At 39.0% G+C, this 17992-nt stretch overlaps 1 protein-coding gene across 5 annotated transcripts in view; it reads right to left on the bottom strand.

Annotated features, from left to right (window-relative positions):
- Positions 1-17992, bottom strand: part of kiaa1549la (KIAA1549-like a) — a 202899-nt gene that overhangs the window by 29612 nt on the left and 155295 nt on the right. For all 5 annotated transcript variants that reach the window (XM_079680850.1, XM_079680851.1, XM_079680853.1 and 2 more), the window contains one exon: positions 5621-5754. In XM_079680850.1, coding sequence (XP_079536976.1) covers positions 5621-5754 — 134 coding nt within the window. The remainder of the gene's footprint in view (positions 1-5620; positions 5755-17992) is intronic.

Genomic DNA, 17992 nt, shown 5'->3' with positions numbered 1-17992 from the left:
GTGTGTGTGTGTGTGTGTGTGTGTGTGTGTGTGGTTCTGTACTGGCTCCAATGTGACTCACTGTCTGCCTTTAGCCCAGCTTATAACCCACACTGTCACCATGGCGCCTGCAGCTCAGCATGCTCCACTGTTACCGTGGTGACACTCACTGAGTGACAGGTGAGGTCAGGATAGGTGGTTTTAGGAGCAGCAGAGGCTGTGAACCATGTCCCACACCAGGACACTGTGCGGATAACATGTACTCCCCCATGAGACGTAATACTACTGTCCCAAGAGCTGCTGAACATGGGAGGGTTGATTTGAATGTGGTGGAATGTAACTACATGTACTCAAGTACTGTACTTGACTACTATTTTTTTATGCCATTTTGTACTACATTTTCGAGGCAAAATAGTGTACTCTTACTACATTAATCCAACACTCATAGTTACATGCTTCTTTTACATTAAAAAACAAATGACATATTTGATATATGATGCAGTACTCTACTCCTTATAAAATCCTTTTAAATTGGATAAACATTGACAAACTACAACATTAAAAGCTCTTACATATATGTATAAGCGAATAAAACGCGACAATATAGTATTTTATAATAATATGATACATTCAAAAGAGCCATTGTGCATAATGAGTACTTTTACTTTAGATACTTGCATTTTTGTGATAATACTTCCTTTCATCTACTTACAGTAAGTAACATTTTGAAATCAGGACTTTACTTGTTATGGAGTATTTTCCGACCAAAGTATTTCTACTTTTACTTAAGTAAAGGATCTGAGAACATCTTCCATCTCTCTCTCTCTGACTCACTTTAATAAAGAAAATGTGTTGTTAGGGTTAAATATGATATCTATGTAAAAAACGCGTTTTAACAATCAAACATACAAAGAGTTTTTTCATTTCCCTGGTAAAAACGATATGCCTTTTCCAAAGCAAACCACATTACCGATCACATAGTGCCTGCTGCTGCCTTCAAAATAAAAGCAGTAAAATTAACTTAAAACTGACACCAAACTATAATGATCAAATTATCATTCATTTGTATGTTGATGCAAGATAAGTGTTCAGCAGAGTCATACATTTGACGAAAGTTGAGCCAAGAATTGACCAAATATTTTCAAATGATCTTAACTAAAAACAATAAATACCAGGGGAAGAAAATATGATATATACAGTATAATATGATATCCTATGGGATAAACATTATGACATTCACATATTTCCTTGACTGTATTTTCCCTAATGTCTGCAGTGATCAACATGTTTCAACTCAATAAAGTATTGAATTGAGTCCTTTAGCCACACAAGAATATTTGACCTATGTATTTGCATGTATCCGCGCACAGAAAAAGTGATGTGATGATAAAGATGATCTTTGAGTGTGTCATTGATACCAGTACCTTTATTTAATGTCATCCTCCTTTTCCCTCACCTTTAGCATTCCTCTTCAAGGTCAACTGAGTCAAGTTGCTTTCAGGCTAACAGTCTGTACTGTAGCTTTAAGAAGGCAAGACATATATTCTAATGTTGAAGAGGCTCACAGCACACTTCAGCAGTAATATTTGTATATATAGAGCAACTAGGTGTCCCAACCTTCTTAAATTGTCGATGTTTCTGCCGCTTTTGCCATTTTCGACTACATTGCTCCTTATTATCCTTCATATGATTAATAATGAATTCCTTCTTTCCCTCTGAATCACACCTCAATGCCTCTAGGATCTCCTTTTTTATTAATCTGTCATTTTCCTGAACACTTTTCAACGTTCCCTTGCATTTCTTTAATCTGTCCTTTTTTCCCCTTCTTAAAAAAATAATTCTGTCCATCTCTTCCTGAGAAAATGAAACAAATGTTCTTCCTCTCCTCCGGGGATTCGTTCAGTTGCTTTCATAAACACTATAAATCACACAAATCACTGTTAACCTTGGTGTGCTGATGCAAAAGAGATTGGAAAATCACAGCGGCCCAACAGTTCTCCGAACAGAGGCAGTGTGGCAGCGTTATCCGAGATCTGAGCGATGTTTATGCAACCAATTGTGAGCGTGCAGAGCCGGAAACACATCTGCTTGTAATCTGCTCAACAAGTCATGTCGTAGATACAGTTCATTTACCTGCACCAGGTGCACAGATAAAAGCCTGTATCGTATAATCATGAGTCTGAATAGGACTCTTTGTCAATATATGAGATTATTCACACTGGAGAGGGAGCTGTGTGGATGCATACTAATTATCCAAGCAACAGCCACATGAATGTGACTTTTTTAACATTCCAAAAATCGCATGTTTTGCATCAATGCGTTGTGGAAACAAGTATAATTTTAAATCCAAGTGGAGTGCTTAAAAATACCAAGTATGTTAGTCTAATGTAATTTAGCTGTATGCAACATAAGGAGTTTTTGATTTCCGTTTCAGTTATCAAATAAACTTGAAAATGCATGACCCACAGATATGCATTGTTAAAATGGGAGGCTGTGGCTCAGTGGATTAGTGCGCTTATCTTTAGATCAGGGGAGCACTGGTTCAGTCCCCACAACAGTCAGCAGTTTTGTCCTTGGGCAAGACACTTCACCCCAAATTGCTCCCGTGGGGATTGCCCACAGTAGTGAGTGTATGTAATGGCGCATTTCCACTACAGCGCGGTCTAAGCGTGCCGTGCTGTGCGAGGCCCGTTTTTGGTTGCGTTTCCACTTGGCGTAGTACCGGCTAGCGGGTACTTTTTCACAGTTTTTCTGGCCCCATAAAATCGAGGTTCTTAGCGGGCCAACAACCAGACTGAGTCGGCCTGAGTATGCTAAAATAGAGAAAGAATCGCTGGCAAGGGGGCTACAACTTCAACAAAATGAACATATTTGACCGTGATTTAATTGTAATACACGTTTCAAAATGATGCCGAAGTAACAACATACTGATACCGGTTAGTAAAAACCATGAATTAATGCTTTGACAAGTCTGCAGACAGACGGCAGGCAAAAAACCTTTTTAAATGCGTGTTTTATGAATGGAGATCTGCTAAGCTAACGCAGTATATGCTCCGACCGTCCACACTCACAGCAACGGCCTACAGACATAAATAAACCAGCGACTGTATTCGCCATGACACAGACAGTATGTATGTGGTTTGTACTTGTTTAACTTTCGTCTAGTTTCTGAACAGATATGAGGAACTGTGAGCTTGAGTGCTAACAGCTAACGGCTGATGTTGGTTTTCGGTGGTTCTCATTGAAGATGACGTCACGGCTCCGCCTACACTGCGTTACTATAGTTACTGCCCCAGCTACTAAACTGTAATGGAAACGCAGCATAAAGTGAGCCTGGCCTAACAAGGCCTAACAAGGCCTAACTATACCGTACTAGGCCGAGCGAGGCCCTGCAATGGAAATGTGCCATAAGTCACTTTGGGTAAAAGCATCTAACAAGTGAAACTAAATGTATAACAATTTATTATTGCTGAAGCGGAAATAGGATAACACTGGTCAGGGTTCATACACTTTTTCACCAATGATTTTCAATGACTTTTCCATGACTTCTACATGACCTTTACCTAATTTTTCATGACCAAAAAAAATTACTCTTTCTTACCACTGAAACATTTTTATTTTAACATGGTAAGCTGGAAAATAAGGTCTGCATATGAAACATGTTGTGCCTATCTAAAACAAATCAAATAGTAGGCTTACTCGCTCCTACAGACTAAAGCCACTGTAGACTAGAGGGCGTGATTGTAAAAATCTCTCACCAGCAAAATACCTCTACAGTTAAATGCCATTTTACATTTCATTACTAAACGATACAGTATGTATTATCGTTATAGTATTACTATTTCGGCGATTAGATAAAATATAAATTATATTTGATGCAACTTTGGTTACATTTCCATTACCTTTCCAACGCTTTGGGAAATAAATTGTTTTCCATATGGTCCTTTTCAGAATAATATTCATGTAATAAATTATTTTATTACATGGCTTAGTTGAATACTCAATTCTGATTGGTCAATTCAGAACATGTGACACGTTGTTAATCCAGAACAGACAGACCACTGTCAAGGATTTATTGACCGTTGTTAAGGACGCTCACATCTGCACAAAGAAGTCCGTTCGATTTAACTGAAAAGCAAACTGCATGCATGCCGATCTAGATCCCTCCGCTTTGCGTCGGGCTCCTGATCAGTCATTCTGTGTTCTTTTCCCCATAATGACCGCATCGCTGCACATGATCCCTTACATAACGCATTCATGTTTTTATCCACTCAATGTTATGCTTGGTAGAGGTAGTGTTTATAGTTTATATAGTATAATGCTAGGAAGCTTAACCTATAATAATACAACATACTTTATTAGTTCATTTATATTTTGTATTATTCCTATTTATCTGCAAAGTAAAACTGTAAATTGATGCGGTGGATTAAAAAGTACAACTATTTTCTCAAAAAATAATCAAGCAAAAGTATAAGTAAGTAGGGAAGTTCTAGTACCTTACATTTTGACTTATTTGACACATTTGTACAGCTTATTAAACAGATTTGCAGAAGTTCCTGCTACAGTGCGAGTCTGCAGGAGCACGTTTTGCCATGATGACACATCTTCTGTGTCTGTCAAGGGATGCTATTGGGCTGAGAAATACTTCTTCCCATTAACCTGCATCAGGAAAGAGACATCTGTAAATGAGCGTATATATAAATATATATATTTACAAGTTAAATGTATTAAAAACACTTGAATAGCATGTAAATCAGTAGGAGCTAAAAGTTGTAAAATGTTCTAAAAGCTGAATACAGAACAATCCCCCTCTAGTCCCCGCCTCCAGCGCTGTATCAAGTTCTCTGAATACATCAGTGACTCATAATCAGACTCACAAGGTGAGAGCGACACCAGCGTTTCTTTTTCAGCTGGTATAATGACAGTGCTGATTTGTTTTTAATAGCTCCTCAGAGTTTGTCTCACAGGTTTAACGATGAGTCATTTTGCTAACGCTCAAACTATATGCTGTTGGTTGTATGCATCGAAAAACACCTAATCTGACGGAACGCTGTCACAACTCTCCGAGAACTCCCCAACTTTTCTGTGTTTCCTCAGTGATTCTAATCTAAAGTAACTTGATGCTGTGCTTATGTCTGCCATCTTTTAGCTCTCATCTCTATCTTACATTTTCAGCTATTCATACTGGAACAAAGTCAGATGAAAACACTGAAATACGAACACCTGAGATGTCTCTCTTGATTCAGTTATGATTGAAAAGACATGTGATGAGTGTGTGTTGTCACTGACGATGACTGACAGGAGCTAGCTGAGTCACGGCATGTACTGTATGAGTGTGCTTGTGCTCATGTGTACTTTATTAGATCTTAGTAATTATCCTTTGGGTAAAATATAATAGTGTAAGAGTGTGTGGTGTGTGTTGAGGGTGACCAATACTTGTTTATTACCAATGAAAGTCTTTCTAGTGGTGGCAGACGTAAAGGAAATGATTCATCCATTTATGTGTTTGTCTGTCTATTAATCTCAGAGTTCTTCCATCACTTATAAATGTTTCTCTTTCATCTTTTATCCTTTCTGTATCGATGTATCTCTCTCTGAGCCCCCCTCTCCATATCTCCTCCATATCTCCCCCCCCCCTCACCATTGGTGCTCCTCTCCTTCCCGTTCCTGCTGCTGCTGCCGGTCGCCGTCCTCCGGGCTGAAGAGCTCTTGCTGGTGTTCAGCTTCGCGGAGCCGTTGCTCGACACCGAGCCGTCCTCCTCGCTTGGCAACGGCCTGTAGTATCCATGGCAACAGAGTGAGGCAAGAACAGGAAGGAGAGCTTGTGAGTCTCAGGGTGTACAGAAGCAGTGCAACATCTCAAGGCTAATACTGGAAACATATTGGCAAACTTTAAATGTTATAAAAGAAACCTGAAAAGGAGCATGATATAAAACTCAGTTAATGTAATTTGAGCATGTTTTCGTTATGTGTTTTCTTCGCTTTACTTTTTGTCATATGACTCTTACTTCTTTTGTTATAGAGCTGCAACTAATAATTATATTCAGTATTGATTATTTTGCCTATTATTTTTTCAATTGGTTTGGTCTATAAAAGGTTAGTTTCACAAAGTGCAATGTGATGCTTAAGATTTCTTGTTTTGTCAGACCAAAGAAGAATATGGTAGAAAAATAAAAAGACAAAAAGTGGGAAATCTCCATATTTGAGAGCCATTTTTTTTGCACTTAAAGGTGTTATTTGCTTTTGATTATGTTTCTCTTGATTAACTAATTGATACGTTCATAGTTGTTGCAGCAATAGAACAAAATGACAAAATGTCTGTCAAATCCCGCCAGAAATTCTAGTGTGATCACAGAATTCTGATGCTATCAATGTTATTAGCATTCTGGCAGTAATAATCAAAATGTATTACAATGTTTGTTTTCATAACTTACTCATGTGTTTTGGAATGATAATAATTGTTTGGTTGCAGTTACAGGGTGGTGCAGGAATGAGTCCGGATATCCTGAAACAAATTAGCCTTTTATCCATTTTGGTTCCCTCGTATCGAAATCAAAGTTTTGCTGATGTGTTTTTGGTTAAATGCATGAAAGAAGGTCTAGGGTTAAGGCAAGCCAAGTGGATTTTCAGATTTTGTTCTATATAATACGCCAGTAAATACCTAACTCGTGAATCTCTGAAGCCTTAAATAAGTATAACTAAACGCCATCATACCGAACATTAACCGCCGTTAGCTTAGCGGTTGTGACCTTGATGTTATAGCCTAAGATTATATATTTTTTAATAAAGTGGTTTTGATATATGGAGATAATCATTCTGACAAAATGTATGTGTAAGCATCATACATTTGTCTCTGACACAAAGCTTATTTTGGAGCCCGTGAAATGCTAAGTTCTAGCTCAACCTACAAAAATAAGTCCTCACTGCACAACTCTATTGTGAGACATTTATTTGCTTTTCTATTTATCCTATATGAGAGCATAGGAAATGTGCGGACACACTGGAAAAAATTAAAAGACAAGTGGAATAGCAACAACCCTGATTTTGTTGGGCAGGTTGTTGAACAGCCAAGGGCTTTGATAGAAGCAGCTCAGTAGGAATGCATGCCAAATACACACACAAAAACACACACACAAACACACACACTTAACTGTTGAGGAGCCAATATACTGATGCAGAAACATGTATGAAGACATGTATGCTTTGTTCTTGCCTCAGGTAAACCAGGCACGTAACCACTTACAGGACACACACATGCACACACACACTCATGTAAGCGGCAGCAGCAAAAACAACATACCAGGTGGTGTGAGATTCACAAATCAGCAACACCGGACATAACAGAGCCACAGGCGAGGATAACACCCTCACTGTGCAAACACACACACACACACACACACACACACACACACACACACACACACACACACACACACACACACACACACACACACACACACACACACACACACACACACACACACACACACACACACACACACACACACACACACACACACACACACACACACAAACTGTGCAAACACACACACACACACACCCACCCACCCACACACACACACACACACACACACACACACACACACACACACACAAACTGTGCAAACACACACACACACACACACACACACACACACACACACACACACACACACACACACACACACACACACACACACACACACACACACACACACACACACACACACACACACACACACACACACACACACACACACACAGCAGCGGTCAATGGCTGGCCGAGTCTCAGTCAAAGTCATGTGGAATTAGACAAAGAGTAGGAGGGTGGAGGGAAGAATACAGTGTGTGTGTTCCATATGAGCATGCGCAGGAAGGCCAACAGAATGGATAATCATGCCGCTGGAAAGTAACGTTCATCTCCCGCCTCTCTTTGTGTGTTGTGCCTCGCACTCTGCAGCCCTCTGGAGAAGGCAGCAGTGAGCAGAATAAATGCTCCTGTCTTTCCACGTACCGCCGCGGTTAGCATTCAGCTCACACCTCTCTGTTTCCTCAGACAGGTGAATGGTTGTACAGCTGGAACAGTCGCTGCTGATTCTAACATTGTTTGGCTTGTTTAACTCATATTGGGTCAAGGAAATACCACAGCTGATTTGCATCGTCTACAAATGTCTCACTGTTAGGCAATAATTCAAATAAGTCTTATTGTCTTTTTTTTTTTTTTAAGGTATGGTATTCTCAATATGTATGGATAGTATTTTAAGGTTTTTATGTGGTGTAACAGAGTCATGGACCGTATGATTTTTGGAAACCCAATTTAGATTATGTTAAGATAAGGTGTTAAAGCATAGTTGGATAATGGTTCATGTATAATAGCTTACTTATTTTACAATGTTTTAGTTACTATATATTCAACAATTCCATTCGAATGACGATTTACAATACAAGATTTCCGAACAACATTTATATTTAGGCAGGACTTGGTTGGACACACCCATCAGGGCGGATTAAGTGATACGTAGAAAAATGTTTAATATCTCTTTCCATAATGTTTTAAGATACTTACATTTACAATCTGAGCCTGTAAATGGCAAAAATAAACTTGTAGTGGATGTACATTGATAACATTGAATGCGCAATTGCTCCAATATAATTAATGTAGTGAATTAGTCACAGAAAGCGGAGAAAATAGGGTGGAGGTCATAGCCGTGGGAACATGTTTCAAATGTGGGGATGACACCAGGGCTGGTTCTGACCAATGTGCTGCTAGGCAAGATTTTACCTGGCAATGAAAAACCTCTACAAAAGACCAATACACTGCAAAAAGAGAAATATATTGACATGGTGCACAGCTTATATAACAAGGCTTCAAATGTATTATATATTATAACATGTTTTAATTGGAGGGGTGGAATTCACATCTTCTCGGGGGGATTTTAAAGTAAAATGCTTCAATTTGGTGCACTTTGAGCGCCCAATTAGAGACTGATCTAGGGGGTACAACTCTAAACACCCATATGAAAAAGATCGGTTTGCATTTTATTAATCAAATAAGTAGGTATGTGAACATTTCCAATAACCTACCATAGCCAATAACAAATACATGTAACTTATTTTATTTGTGTTGTTCATTCATATCTTATTTTACCAGTTAACATTTATTTATTTATGTATATTTTAAAATCTCTCCAGTCTTAAACAATATTTTTGGTTTACTGTCCTATAGTATACATTGGAATGATTTCAAACCTGTTTTTATTTATCCTAATAATTATAAAGGTGTGCCTTGGAAATATTTGTTTACATAAATTGTGATCAAAACGTTTGAGACCCACTGAGATAACTTCGACTAAAGTGAACTATCTAAGCCAGGGGTCGGCAACCCCTGGCACGCGTGCCAGCATTAAGTGGAATAAGTGGAATAATTGTGCAAAAATATTTGAATTGTATTTTCGGATCCTGAACGAGACCGCCGCCAGAGCGCGTCTCCCCGTTACCTGCAGAAGGAAGCCATGCACGTAACGCAGCCCCGCTCTCTTTAACTCCAGGTGACTTTCTGCCGCTTTCCTCCGTGGTGCAGTGCTGATCGTTTCACCACGGAGGAAAGCACTTCACTAATTGCAGTACCCATAAGGAGCAGAACAAATGCAGCAGTTTTTGCGTGGCTGTGTATTTAGTTGAAAGCCCAGTGGCGATCTGCTCATCTCTCATCGAAATAATATGCTACAAAGGGGCGGACTGGCCATCTGTGTGTTGAACTTTCCTGTCGGCTCCCAGACCGTAGTCGAGGAGGGCAGAAGAAACAAACTTGAGGTTCAATAACCCACTTTAGCTTAAATGACTGGAGAGAGGCGAGCTCTTCTTGGGAGGCCGTTGCATTTATTTAGCTGTTCTTCTGTTTCACAAAATACATCACAGACCTCTGTTTTTCTGCTGCCTCGTTTCACTTCCAGAAACATACACACGTTCCCTCACTGTCGCTCTACCATCCACAAACACATATGCACAAGCCACACCCCTCTCTCTCTCTCTCTTAAAGGGAGAGCGATCTCATCTAACTCTGACTCCTAATATCATAACATGTGTGCTCTGGAGAATCACAGAACGGACGATCGTCTTTATTATTATGCCGTTTAAAGAAATTATTTAAATGTGCTTCTTAAATTCGGCATCATGTAAGTTGCGCTGACTGGTCCACACACTGCTTCCCCGCAGCGAGGCTCCCCCGCCCTCCTGCTGATAGTTGACAAGAGTCAAGCTCCTCAACCCCCCCCCCCCCCCCCCGTTGATGATTCTCGATCGTTGGCACGCTGATAACACATTTTTTTTAAAATGGCACTTCATATCAAAAAGGTTGCCGACCCCTGATCTAAGCCCTCAGAGTCCTTTACCTCACTGAGCCTCTCAGTCTGACAGGAGAGGACTCTCCCTCCACATTATTGTAGAAACAGCTTCTTATATCCGTTAGCGCAGCAGAAGCTAACAACAATCCCCGCCGGTACCGCGGTATCCCCTCTCTCTATCTCTCTCACTTTGGCTGTGAGCTGCGGGCGCCTTATAAGCCAACATCCCCCACTTTCATCACTTACAGCGCCCATCGTACAGGGCAAATGGAAAATGTAACCGGGGTGAAAAGGGTGTTATCTTTACTTAATTATGAACGTTGTTACATCAAGGCTGAACATTCGTTTTTTTAATTATTGTATCTTGTGGAAGTGCAGATCCCCTGTCCTCCACCAGGGGGTGCTGCAGCACCCTCAGCACCCCTACTTCCCACGGCCCTGGTGGAGTTTAAAAATAACCAAAGATACCCTTCAAATGAAAGGTGTAGAGAGTGAAGAGTTCACTGTATAGTCAGTAGGGGGTGATTTTGAACATACTAAATGTCTTTGCCTTATAGAGTGGCGAAGTCCCTCCCCTTCCGGGGGAGCTCCATGGGACCTTATTTCGAAAAAATTATGTATTGAAGTCAATAGAGAGAGAGAAAGATTATCTTTCGATCCCGTTTGAATTGTGCCACGAATTACACATATGATGTTTGTCAATTTAAAAGATAATTTTGCAAGTAAAAAAAAAAATGTGTCGTAAAACTGTGAAGTAACACATTTGTTTGTGTGAAACGCTGAATGAACTACATCTCTGGTCTCGCAGAACAACACACGTCACCTAAATGGCCGTCACTACTGTTTTGTCAACAAAACGATTGCTACCCTCACTATCAACACAATGAAACACGTCCAGAAGAATATCATGCAAAGCTGCCTGCCCGCCTTCCTTTGATTCTCTCTGAACTGCCTGGTCTTTTTAATGTTTAATGTTAACCATTTGTGCAGATAGCATGAAGTAGAAAAGATCGGCGATCGCCGATGCTAGCGTTAGCATTTCTCCCCCGGGCTTAAATTGTGTATTATAGAATGATCACACCGGTGACAGTACTCTTCAAAGGGTTCACGAAATATGACTACTACTCTTACTGTTTAACATGTTGGGTTACTTCATGTTACTTCATGTTAAGGCTAATATAAATGACAAGGCTGTGATGCTAACTAACGTGCTAGCTACTAGCTAGGTAGCTAACTTGATCCAGCCACTCCTGGTCCTTTCATCAGACGGGAAGCGAAAGAACGAGCAAGACCCATTGCTGGTATGATAACAACCTGGTACTAAGCACACAGGCATCTTGTTAAAGTTATCTTATCTTAGAATCTATCTATATGGCGCTGATCTTAGCTATCTCTTAGTGGAGGAAAACAGTTATGACATCACTTACGCAACTCTGGGATTTGTAGCCTTTCTAGTTGCGTATTTATATTTCAACAGTTTTACGACAAACTGTGACTTTTTTGACATGGAAATTATTTTTTAAGATTGACAAATCATATTTGTAATTCATGGCACAATTCAAACGGGATCGAAAGATACGTTTTCTCTCTCCATTGACTTCAATAATAATAATAAATAATGCATTACATTTTTTTATTAGAGCGCTTTTACAGGTGCTCAAAGCGCTTTACAATTACACATTACACATATTAGACATGTAAGAGTCATTCCTGTGGAAGTACAGATAAGATAAGTACACACAATTCAATACATTATTGTTCCGAAATAAGGTCCCATGGACCGGAAGTAGATGGGCGTGACTTCGCCACTCTATATTTATTTGGTCAACTAGTTTGTTTATTCTTCTCCCTGCTTCTTTGCAACCATAGAATGTACAGAATATATTTGTAGGTGTGACCAGCAGCTCTAAAGGTCGCTTTGTAGGTCAGTTGGAAAGGTCACACAATTTTCCACAAACAGTTGTTAATGTTAACCTATGATGCCAGAATTTGGCCTAAGTGCGTATGTGTGAACGTGAGCACTTGTGTTTATGCCGATAGAGCGGTGCAGGAATGAGTCCTAATCCCAGAAATGAGTTAGCATTTTTACAACTTCAAAGCTCCCTCATCTAGAGAGTTTGGTTAGTTTCCTTGAATATTGTCCGTAGTTAATACAAGCTTACAGCATTTTATTGTTTTGTTCAATGAAATCACGTTAGTAATAACCCCACTGAAGCTTTTATGTGTGTAAGTGGCTAAATTAGATTGTTAGACATTACACCAACTCAAGTCCTACTCTAGCTAAGTGGTGTTAACGTAAAGTGGGCAAAAATACCAAGAAAATGCATTAATGCACTATTCCATTGGCAAACAGGGGTGTGACAAAAAGAGTGACCAATATCAAATTACACATTAATTCACGGGCCACTGAACTGTCGTAGACTCTGAGGAAGGCGTCATCAAATTAAATTAACGGAGTCACTTTTTTAAAAGTTGTTTGCACTATCCACCACAAAGCCCTTTCCATAGTCAGTTAAAAACTACAAGTCCTTTTGTATCAACTGTGCACCGTTATGGTGTAAATTATTGAAAAGAATAACAAATTACAAGGAAAAAAAGATTTCAGTATTCTGAGGCTCTGAGCCACATTTCTTTTCCTCAGAGACGGCAAAAAAAGTCAGACATTATACGATTTAAAATAAAAACAATAATGGTGGCTTGATATTGAGTAAGAAGATGTTTTTATGAACCCCACAGCTTCCGGTCTTCCAAGACCCGAACGAACAAAAAGACGTGCTGCAGTTACTACCAATAGAAATACATTGCTTTTAAAATTGTTCTGTGTGACACCAAAAAAAGGGGAAAATCGTGTTGGTGAACACGAATCAATAGATTAAATGTCGTGACTATAACACGAAATGCCGTGAGACTGGGCTGCCATAGTTCATGACCTGTTTCTTGTGGAGTCTTTTGAGAGGCGTCATTGCACTTTTTTTAAGCAACACCCACTTTGATTCATGGACCTTTTCTCGTAGCCACTTGTGGTTAACTGCTTCTTTTAGATAGTTTATATTGTAGTTCATTATTGATTTTAATGGTACATTTGGAAGTTAATACTGTGGTGACATAAATGAGAAGTGAATCAAAAGTTTCGAGAGGCATGGCTCTACAAATGGCGAGTGAGTCAAATTGGGCAATCCCTTACGCTTTTTTCTAGCTTCTGATCATATTCATTGTTCGACAAACACGTAAAAAAATTCATTGTGTTCCCATGATGAACCTCGGCTGTCCTTTGGGCATAATGCTAATGTGTTTGTTAGCATGATATGCTAGCATGTTGTCTGGACCCAAATGACTTAAATCTCTTGTTTTTTATACTTAGCTCCCCATATACATATATGGGAGTATTCAATGAATGAATAAGGGAGTGAATCCAGCTTTAGTTTTTTCTTTTACTCCTCAGTTTTTACTGCTATATGGGCCCTGTTCTAATCTAACTTTGATTGTCTGGTTTAGCACACCAAGCCTGTCTGTGCATGTGAAAAGAGAAAAATACCTTAGAAGTGTGTTCAGTACCACTATAAAAGTACAATAATAATTGCATCCTGTTGTTACTGTGGTGTGAAATCCCCCTCTTATCCTATCACGTTCCTTTCTGCAGACGCTCCTATTGAGTGTACACCCAGGTGCTAGAAAAACCCATGATACCTTTCTTTGAAAATGGCTCCAGATAAGATACATATGTGCGTATATGCAGGTTTGTAAAGCTGATTATCGCCATCATCATCATCATCATTGTTGCACTGAATGGCTCCCTCTGGCGTGGCTTTAGCCAGGGTTATAAATATACATGTGTTTATCATCCCCAGGAAGCAAAGCAAAACTATTCCCACCTCTTTTCATTTTCCTTTAGAAAGTATGTGTAAATATGAGGCGCTGTGTTTGTGAATTAGCATTTCTGTGAGAGGAGGCATCTCATTTCTGACTTCCCAAAAGAAAGATGCCGCTGTGTGTGGGTGTAGCTTTAAGTAAAGGGGTGGAAGTTTTAAGAAATCGTTTTAGCATTTGGTTCTAAATTATCTTTATTTCATGCATAGAAAGGATTATAATTATAATCCTAGTTAAATCTATTGGGGATAAAACTGTTGTGGACTTTTTGGTAAATGCTTTTAAAACGGCAAGGTTACGACAGATGTTGACGAATCATTGCTGATGCATAAGAATAGCAGTAACAAAGAAGATTAGTGCAGAAAAATGAATGGTAAAGACAGACGGAATATATGGAAGAATTATATAAATTAAATGCCACGATGAGTCAAATAAACATAAAATGCAACCTAAATTTAGCAATATCCGCCATTTAGCTTTCTAATATCATGTAATCCTAGACAGTAGAGTACCCAGTGAACCAAACTAATCCACTTTATGCTCTCAGCGCCTTTCAGGACAAACGGACATCTGTTTATCGGGCAGTTTGGGTCGTAAGAATGTGATTAACATTTTGGCTAAATCAGTATAGAGGTTTGAAGCTGGACTCTGACCTCTGTAGCTGAAATTGGTCGTCTTATGAAGTCATGTTTCTGATAAGACACACACCTCTGAAATAACTGAAGACAACTTTACTCAGCGTTGAAATGAAGTTGCAAAAGCATTCTGTGTTCTGGTTTTTCTCTACATTATCTTATAGGAAAGTAAGAAGAGGGGCTCACTTCATGTTTGCTTCTCATACAACTCACAATTTCTCAATTTCTTGCACATATTTTCTAAAAGATAATTATCTGAAAACTACCACTTTCCTGAAAATGAGTCAGGGTGCGGATTTATTTTTTTACAACCTGTAAAAATGTGTGGGAAAGCAGAGGCTCAACATGTATTAGTTTCCAACATCCAGTGTTGCTAATTCTTTTCGTTCATTATTTTCTCAACAAAGTCCTTAAATACTGAGCAAAAAAAAAACAACTTTGATTTTCTACACAAATCTGTGCTACAGCATTTTGCATGCACATGATGAAAATTAAAATAACACCTGTGCAACACCAGTTAACAACTTCTTAAAGATATTCACTACATCCATGTTTACATTACACTTAAATAATTTGGCTAAACACACACATATCTATAGATACAGCTCTGGAAAAAATTAACAGACCACTGCAGCATTTTCAGTGTCTCTGGTTTTACTATTTATAGGTATGTAAGTAAAATATACAACTTTTAATTTGATAAAATACTGAAAACATTTATCTGTGTTGGAATTCAGCAGACACTGGAATGGAATGGCATGGCTACAGGTAGAGATTGAGATTTAAGAACAATTGTGGTCTCTTTTTCCAGAGCTGTAAATATAGTATCTCTAGAATTTCCCATCTGTACTATTTCATGTCTTGAATTCCTATTCATTGTGTGTTTCCCTTTTTATGCATATTTCAAGAAAGTTGATGAAGGGAGACTGAGATCTAAGTCTTTTGTCGCCAAGCTTGAAAACTATACAGACATTACTTTGATGTTGGGATTAAAGTATGATGATTCATGGGGTGTTCATGTTTAATTTAAATCTGTAAAGAAGTTGCTTTCGGTGAAGCTCTTTGTGTTTTATGTCTGTAGGTTTTAATCAGACTGAGTTATCAGATGTTCTCATCTGGGAAACGGAATAAAAATATACAATAACAGCAAATATGGCAATGCTGTCAGATGAAATCATATTTTAATATATAAAGTGTGAATTACTACTATGTATATCTTCTAAGTGCTGATACATATTGTTGACCATTACAAAAATCTCACTAAAACGGATCATTTTTGTTATACTACAGTCATGTACACAAGCAGCTTCTCCATAGCAGCTGCAGTAGCTGAGGCTGCGTAAAGGGATGCTAACAGTTGCTAGACGGTGCAGTATCTCTGAGTGGAGGAGAATATGGCCAGCCTGTGTTCACATGAGATCATACAGCTGGCTCCATGGGGTCCATCAGATGTATCTTGAGGCCTGAGTCATTTAAAGGGGAAGTGTGAATCATCAGTAATAAACCCCCTCACTCACGCAGGGACAGTGTTTCTATTTTTTATCTAAAACCTTCATTCAAAAAAAGATTTGAAATGATGATTGCATCAAGGTGAGAATAAACAGCTTATTTTTGGTAAAGGAAACCTTTCCATCCCACCAGGATTCACTGAATGTGTCGCTCAGATGTGTGAGGCTGTTAACAGCTCAGAATTACTGTTGCAATTATCCATCCATAATAATGTGATCCATGTGGCACCTTCACTTCTCCTCAGCAGTCATCACACATCAGTGGTGGAACAGCGCTGTTAAAATCACCTTGTGTTAGAGCTATACTTTGTTTTGCAAGATTTCATATTTCAACTTTTACTTTCATGCTGTTCTATAGAACCACCTTGCCATGTTTTCTATATTCATATTGTTATTAACTTAATGATTTAGCTGACGCATTTATCCAAAGCGACTTACACACAGTTCAATACCGTAGACATGCCTTACGGGAGCAGTTAGAGGTTCAGTATCTGGCACAAGGGTAGTTTGACACGTGCACTGCAAGAGGTGGGATTGAACCGGTAACCTTCTGATTTGGAGAGCAGTGCACTAACCTTAATTTATTTGTTATAAAACTCCCAAAATAGGCAATTCAAGCAATGTCATCACCTCTACTTCCCCCTTTCAACACTGTGTCTGCACTCTCTGGCCCAAAACAATAAATAAAAACATTATCTCTACACTATCTCCAATAAAACGTATATACAAAATGGAAAGAAGGAAAAAGACGAGACTAAATAGATAAAGGGATTTATGTCGAAGATAAGTTTCACACCTCAACACTTAACGCATTTTCTTCCCCTGGTATTTATTGTTTTTAGTTAAGATCATTTGAAAATATTTGGTCAATTCTTGGCTCAACTTCCTTCAAATGTATGACTCTGCTGAACACTTATCTTGCATCAACAGACAAATAAATCATAATTTGATCATTATTGTTTGGTGTCAGTTTTAAGTTAATTTGACTGCTTTTATTTTGAAGGCAGCAGCAGGTACTATGTGATCGGTAATGTGGTTTGCTTTGGAAAAGGCATATCGTTTTTACCAGGGAAATAAAAAAACTCTTTGTATGTTTGATTGTTAAAACGCAAGATAACTGAACTTTTCATTCACTTCCTGGTGCCTCAGCGGCTGTTTAATTCTGCTTTTTGGCTTGTTTATTTTGGTTTTAGGACAAAGGCGGCTACACCTAGTATTTTGTTTCCTCTAAATGTGCCTGTAAATATGTGGATTGTGTCTTTCTGTCTCCAAACAGCTTCTTGTTAACACTGGATTTATCTTCCAATCGCGTCAATCTGTCACAGTGTGCTCTGCTTACTGTTGGCTTCTCTCTGGCTTAACACTGCGACGCGCAAACAAACACTGATGTTTCCCGCTCTAAAGCTCGGGGTTGAGTCTTGGCTTGTTCGCTAAATGACACAGCTGCTCCTTCACAAGGTTTCCAGCTGGGAACATCCATTCCAGTCCTCTGACTGCTGAACCTTTGCAGAATCACAGGCTAAAGGGATGATTTGAATTAACAGGCTTTGCCAAAACATCTACGTCTCATATGAATGATGTATGATGGTGTGAGCAGTGCCCTCTCTACAGACTCTGACTGATATCTATTACAGCTGAGTAAGGAGTATGCCTTTAAATA

Source organism: Notothenia rossii (assembly GCF_949606895.1).
Source record: "Notothenia rossii genome assembly, chromosome: 5".
In the NCBI taxonomy this organism is placed as follows: Eukaryota; Metazoa; Chordata; class Actinopteri; order Perciformes; family Nototheniidae; genus Notothenia; species Notothenia rossii.
Note: the sequence above shows the minus strand (reverse complement) of the source record. Positions and strands in the feature narration are given on the sequence as shown.